We start from the raw sequence: 7,720 nt of genomic DNA, 5'->3' as shown, positions 1-7,720 counted from the left end.
TTCATACGGCTTGTGTTCCAAGCCCCTCACCAGCCTCGTTGCTCTTCTTTGGACACGCTCAAGCATCTCAATGTCCCTCCTAAACTGAGGGGCCCAGAATACTCAAGGTGTGGCCTCACCAGTGCTGAGTACAGGGGAAGAATGACCTCCCTGCTCCTGCTGGCCACACCATTCCTGATACTGGCCAGGATGCCATTGGCCTTCTTGGCCACCTGGGCACACTGCTGGCTCATGTTCAGCCAGCTGTCAACCAGCACCACCAGGTCCCTTTCCACCTGAGCACTGTCCAGCCACACCATCCCCAGCCTATAACGTTGCAGGGGGTTATTGTGGCCGAAGTGCAGGACTCGGCACTTGGACTTACTGAACTTCATCCCATTGGTTTCTGCCCACCTTCTGGGTTGAAGGAAAACAGGGTGGTTAGCATACTGGACAGCTAACTCATAGGTTTAAACCCTCTAATTGAGGAGTAATTAGTCTAAGAAATCAGGTATAACACGCAAGAAATAAATAATGTTGAAATTAAAAAATCTAAATATGCATCTACAGTTAAAACACTTAATAACTTCCCACCTCATATATTTAGTAAATACTACACAAACAAAGAAATACACATGAGAAGAGATCAGTGTATACCCTGATTTGGTTGTTACTGAATGCAAAGAGAGTTTCAAGAAGCTTCAAGACTGAACTTTTGCTGCTCCCTATCTTCCTCCTAAAAAATAAATCACTGTGTCCAAACATTGGAATTCTGGTTTATTGTGAGCTGAGCTGAAATTATGTAGTGGATTCAGCACATCCTGGAAGAGCAAAAAAGCTCCTGCTATCTTTGTGAGCTGGTTGAAAAGTGAAAACAGATTAGAAAAATAAGTTCTTCAACAGGCAGCAACATTTCTTTTACACTAGATTTGATGAACAAGTCCTTCCAGCAGGACAAACACCTGATAGGCACATTGCATGGATTAGTAAATTTTAGTCTGAGAAGAAGAAAAACAACACTTTTTTCAGTTCCAGTAACTGCTGCAGGTATATTATCTAATGAAAATACAAGAACATTTCTCTAAGAAACGTGAAATTCGTTTGGTGTTTTTCCATCAAACAATTATATTTTGTTCATCCACTATCTGGGAAGCACTGAGGCATATCCAGACCTGATTACATTTATTCTTAGCTCCAGATCAGACTTCCCCACTAGGACAACAAGCAGTTCCTCACCTTTGCCTTACCAGATCCTTGATGCAGCAGGCATTTACAAAAGGGGCTTCTAATAACAACATAGCCACACTTACTTAATATCTTGATCATCCTAAATCAGAATGGCATGATCGTTGATCATTAACGGAGACTTTTGTAGTGTTTCGCATTAAAGGACAGATTTTCAAAGATGTGTAAGAGAGATATGGTGACTGACTTCTATTCAGACTGCTGCGACAAGAACAGCTCAATTTCCAAATGCTGATCTGAAATGCACCCTCTCAAATACCATATTTTAAAAAGATGCCAGACTTTTCAATAACTAAGAAGCTTCTAAGAACAACAGTATCATTTCCACTGATATATATCAGTTAATGCTCCTTTCAGGAAAATATTAGGTCTGCAGAAAGCAGAAGAGCTCAAAGACTTTCACAGGAGAAAAATGTGGAGTGCTCCTAGGAGTTGTATCCCTTGAGTTGCAAAGCCAGCATTCTCTGGCACTGCTCTGTAAGCCAGGCTCTTACCCACTACATACTGAACAGGACTAAGTGAAAAGTGGTCTTGCAACAAACAGCAGTTTTGCCTATCAGTGGTCCCCGGAGGCTTTTACTTCTGGAAGTTAGTAGGAAGTACACCAAAAGTACTAGCTTAGCACATAAAAGACTCAAGAGCATCATGAAGGTAAATGAGGATTAGAGTCACATTATGAGAACAATGTCAAAGGGCACTTGATGAACACCACAAAGCTTAACATCCAATGTATTCATTGCAAACATGGAGGGAAACAGAATCTTTCTCCAACTGAAAATTTTGCTCGTATGTGCCAAGTGCACAATGTGGTTTTTAACAGTTACGAGAGCCATGGTAGTTCATGTAAGTGCATAAGGGAAATAAAAATCTCAGTTGCCTTTTGAAAATGTAATACCACTGTAATGTAACTACACATAGATAAACTACTATCTTTTCCCTAATGATTTTTATCATTACTAATGTAATCTCACGAACTAAATATCAGGAAGGGTAAATAACCTATTGAAACAGATTCTGAAGAACCGTTCTTCAGAAGCTGTTCTTTACAGCAGAAGTTTTCTATTCTGCAAGGAATTTTTACAGGTTATCTCTAAGTGACAGAGAAGGATATATGGAATTCCCTCTTTCATATCCTTAATTAAATACATATTTCTTATTTAATTAAAAGATTTCCTAAGATTACTCTTGATTCATTTGGTCAAATGGCAAAGACTAGAAAAACCAAAGCTTGGAAGCCCATTAGAAAATAGTAATTCTCAGCAGTTAAAGCAACAAACATTAACTAAATATTAAGATGTTATGTTCTCAAAGTCATAGGAATTAGTTCAAGAGGTTCCAACTCTCTAATTTTAAAAAGAAAACCAATCAAATACCCCAAAAACCCACCCCAAAACAAAAAAATCAAGAAAACAAACAAGAATGAATAGGAATCTGAGAAAGTACTTACTACAATGTCTTCAGGAAAAGTATCCAGACTGAAGGAGCCATCATCAAACATGACTTCATAGAAAACCTGAGACGTCACTCCTATGACTCTGCAACTATAGTATCGTGTATTTCTGTGTTTCGTGATGACTGTCTGCCCAACTGTAATGGCCTTCCGACATACTTTAGCTCTCTTGAAAAAAAAGAAGAATTTAAAAGAAAAAATAAATTTAAAATACCAGCTTATTCATAAAAAAATTATCAGTGTAAAAACAGGGTTGATAACAGCCGAGCACTCAAGATAAAAACTTCAAATTAAATTAATTTAATTCAATCATGTTAATATAATTTCTTTTACTAACAAAATTTCTCCACTTTGTGGGAAAACAAATGACATCTGAAGAATACTACATTGAAGCATATTTCTGCAACTGATGCCTTGGAACTATTTTGCATTCTATCAATAATATATAATTAGAAAAAAATTGCTAGTTTTGTTTGCAGTGTAATTTGTAGAATTTTTCTGAAGGCATAAGGTGTGACGAACCAAGAGTATGGCTGTGATTTTTTTAAAATTATGAGATTTTGAAGTACTGGATTCCTGTATGATTCCACATAATAGAATGAAATTTTGCCCAGTGAGATGCAATAACTAAATGCATATCCAGCTCTTGCCAGAGCTATCTACAGCAGTGTATGGGAGGAACTTCTTAATCCACATTGTGTGGAGCTTTTGCTGTAAAGCTTCAAACAGCACTGATCACTCTTCATCAGTTATTTGCATAGTATATCAGTAGCAATATTTTTTTTCATTTTTCACTTACAATTCTCCAGTGCTAATTATATAAATCAGAAGACTAGCAGTGTTTTTTAACTATGCAAAAATTCTACATCAATAACTAATTGATGGATTCTATAACTATAAAAACAATGGAACTTTGTAGGAAGGCAATCACTAAGAAGTTCACACCATACAGTCAACTGTTATATCTCAGCTCTCAACTACTGTATCCCTATGAACCTTCCACTTTTAAAGCAACCTTCTTTACCAGGAAATATAAAATCAGTATCTTCTCATCCAAGTAACACAGAAGGCACTTCTTTCTTATAAGCTTAACTACTCAGTATCTCACAAAGATCCATTGTTTTTATGCAAAGGGGAGCTATTGTGAGTTTGAATACACCTGAAGAGTTAAACATTTCTAGTTATGTAAGACGCATGTGCACTGGAATATCTATATTTTATTAGAAATATTTATATAAACTATAAAAGAATACTTTTATACACAGTCCACACTAAAGTAATCATCAAATTTCCTAGTACTACTTTTGAAACCTTCAAAGGCAGTAAATTATTCAGTCAATATAATAGTCTTAAAACTGCCTTATGAAAATCTGGAAATTCTACAGGATTTTTATCAGTAGAATTGAAGAGAATAAAGAACAGCATCAGTTCTTTTAGTTAGATTTCGAGTATTAGCAGTAAAGTGAATGTTTTGGAGTAAGAGGAAAAACCTACCCTAAACTTGAAGACTTCTGTTTTTGCGCTGACTTCTTGTCACTACTGGGCTTCCTTCTTGGATCTATTTATGGGATTTATAATTTTTAAACTTCTCTGCTCCTGAAAACTAAGGGCATAGCAAGTACAAGTATTCTGTGCCATTTCTGTAGGCTGAACAACATCGTTACAAAGACAAGTACACCCCAGAAGCAGAATAAGAAAGTATCTAACTGGGACATTAGGAACAGGATTGGGAGTTTTAAATTGAATTGATTCAGAAATACTGATGAATAAACTGGCCACTGCAGCAGGTGGCCTAGCAAAATTGAAACAGCCTTTACAGTCATCTCTATTGGCATCAGGAACTAGCCAGCGGCAGATTTCAAAAGTACTGCCAAAGTGGAAAAGGCCAGAGACCAAGACCACAAGTTAATAGTAGAAGCACTTAGTACAGTTCAAGATAATGTGTCTTTAGCTTTCAGTTGTATACAAGCACAGTTACGGATGCAGGTAACAGCAGCTCTGATCATACAGGAAGGGGGTGATACTATTAAAGCTCAAGATGTGTATCTTGACACTGAACAGAGTATTTGCCACTTTGAGATTCATCCAGTCACTGATCAGAAAACTGTGCTAGTATATACTGGTAAAGGGTGTGTGTGCTTGAGAACTGCCTGTGCTGCTGTAAAAATTGGTAACGATGCTATTTTGCCAAGTAGAAAACCTTCTAATTTTTGTATTTGCAATTTTGTTAAGATTATCGGGTGTAATTTTTTTATATTTGGCTCCAGTGACATCCCAACAACTGATTAAAACCAATTACACAATGTATCACAGACTACCACCTACTCCTATTGAAATGGACCTCACGTTGGTAAAACAACTACCTATTAGAGATCATGAAGAAAATCCAAAAAAATCAGAGAGAAAACCTTAATTACTGTCCAATATGATACATAAGAAATAACCAGAATTCTGAAAAAAAATAAAACAAAATGCAGATCATCACTGGTGGGATGTAATCTCTGGGTGGTCACCAACTGAAAATGGGATCTTTAATAAATTGTGTCACCCCATTGTAGTTTTGTTAATATTAGCTGGAGTAAGTTTAGGGTTATCCTTTATATATTATACATATATACACACACACACCATACATCTGTGCATCACACACCATACATCTGTGCATCAGGGCTCTGCCTGTCACAGACATTTGTAGGATTTAGTTGAGGTCACCTCAGGTAATAAAACTCAATGATGTTCCTAAAGCACTTCCAAGTGCACCTAGAAATAATGTTCTCGGCATACTCACAAATTATTTAACCATTGTACGTACAATAAAATTATTTCTTCCTCAATTTAACTGTCTATACATAGACTAAATATAAAAATTAACTACACAAATAGCAATTGACTGATATTATCATAGGAGCAATAAAATGTCCATAAGCATGTTTTATCCAATCTTGAAACATACGTAAACATACAAGTTCATTTATCTTTCAATTTTTTATTTTATTATATTCAGTTTTTGGTGGGGGCAGAGGTGGATCAGATGTAAACTAGAGACTATTAATTTATTTATTTCTATGAGATAATAGAAAAAGTATTCTACTACAGAAACCCAAAGAGATATTGCTCTATTAAAAGGTTTAAATCTTCTCCAAAAGAAGATGTAACTCTTCAGAGAAGATGGAGGGCAAATTACAATATTTTAAGAGACAATGCAGATTGACTTAATGATAAAATTTTCAGAGAAGGAATGCCATTTCTCATTAGAAAAAGTAATAAAACCCAAAAATGCGTTCTAGCTCAAGAAGATTATTTTTTAGTATGTTATCTTCATAGGATTCTTAATTTATTTCTCAGAAAAACATATTCACAAGTACAATCTGTAATTGACTGCATGTCCCAGAAAACATTTCCTGACAGAAAATCTTAACAATTTATTGACATTAAGAATGCAATTTTTTGATCAGAAAGGACAGCTGTTATATAAGGTAGTCTATCAGATTAAAGAAACAGCTGTGGTAGTTATCAGATTATTGAGAAAGCTGTCGTTTAAAAGCATGATTTTCTTTAATGGTACCAAAGCTAAGAATAAACTAAGGTAGTGGCAGAAATACAGAAAACAACTACATACAAAGAAAGATAATCTTCCCTTCTGTGTGCAAACTTCAAAATTTAAAAGGGAAAATTACTTTCTCCTTCATTTTCTATATGGCAGGGAACAAAAGCCGTAAATACATAAATTACATCAATATGAATTCATAATAACATCATGAAGTAGGTACCTGATGTACATCTAAATACCTAGAAACTTTTTCAGGCTACAGTTTTTAATGGAGGATCCTAAAAGATCTGAGACTTACTCCACACTGGAACCTAAATCTCATGTCTCGTTTACTCCTTGGAATTCCAATTTCAGCATAGAAATTATTCAAGAAATTTCAAAAATAATCCAGCTCATGATTTTTGAATAACATGTCCTTCTGAAGGCATGGCTTAGTCTTTCTGAGATCTTTGGGGGCTGACAGTAGTTAGCAGACAGTGACAAACAATGACACTCCATCACTAAGGTATTCAACAGAAAAAGGATCTACAGCTTCCACTGGACAGCATCCCTTCATTCCCTGTTTGCTACAGAGGTTAAGAACTGGCTGACAATAACAGAAGATAATTTTAAGTAGCTCCAAAACCAGCAACAGCAGGTATTTGCATCTTCTGTTGCTGCTTCTTCTAAAAACCGTTATTCTTGAAAATGTTACTGGGGCTGGCTATCTAGACATTTTTGTTCACAATTTCCAAAGGAAATAGCTGGAAGTATAGGTGTGTCTCCAGCTGGCTTCCTCTGATCTGCAGGGCTTATATGGATCTTTTGGGGTTGGGTTTATTTTTTTTCAGTTAGAACAGTTGCATTCAACTCCTTTTTCTCACTTTCTTGTATATGAATGAGTTCTTTTAATCAAAACAAATCCATCTGCAGCATCTATTCTCAACTGTACTTCCACATGTTCTTGCATTTTTGATGACAGAAATGTGTGAGGGATATGCTTCATGCTCAGAAACAAACACAGTCAAGGAGAAAAAAAGGAAAAAAAAATCCAAACCACAACTTGTAAGGAACAAATCACAGAGCCTTCCTTGCATATTGACAGTCCAATTTACATAAAAAATAACATAGGCAATGACAGCAAACACCCAAAACACTCCATATAGAAAAACTGTTCTGCTAGCAAATTTTTGTGTTATTTCTAAAGCTATACCTTCAGCAAATATAAGAGATAGGCTTAGTTTTGAGTCTGTGAACATGGAAAAATACTTTTGAAAAATCATATAAACATGAAAAAACTCCAGTTCTTATTTACTTCACTTGGCAGTGTCAGATTAATTCAAGGATTATTGTTTTCCCTTTTGATTTTCTCTTTGAGGATTTTTCTTCATAAGACCCCACCAGTGTTTTCAATGACTGACAACAAAAAGGCACTCTAAAATACTGAAGACAATACAGAACCTGATCCCCAGTGAAAAAGGCTTATGAATGTATGTTGAAAAATTTTGCTTGAGTTC

The 7,720-nt window shown here is 35.7% G+C and overlaps 1 protein-coding gene across 2 annotated transcripts in view; it reads right to left on the bottom strand.

The window, feature by feature from the left end:
- KDM4C (lysine demethylase 4C) overlaps positions 1-7,720 on the bottom strand; it is a 237,097-nt gene that overhangs the window by 24,690 nt on the left and 204,687 nt on the right. For both annotated transcript variants that reach the window (XM_005425583.1, XM_031060774.1), the window contains exon 18: positions 2,672-2,842. In XM_005425583.1, the coding sequence (XP_005425640.1) occupies positions 2,672-2,842 (171 nt within the window). The remainder of the gene's footprint in view (positions 1-2,671; positions 2,843-7,720) is intronic.

Source organism: Geospiza fortis, unplaced genomic scaffold (genome assembly GCF_000277835.1).
Source record: "Geospiza fortis unplaced genomic scaffold, GeoFor_1.0 scaffold491, whole genome shotgun sequence".
Taxonomy (NCBI): domain Eukaryota; kingdom Metazoa; phylum Chordata; class Aves; order Passeriformes; family Thraupidae; genus Geospiza; species Geospiza fortis.
The sequence above is the reverse complement of the archived record's forward strand: the minus strand, read 5'-3'. Positions and strand labels throughout refer to the sequence as shown.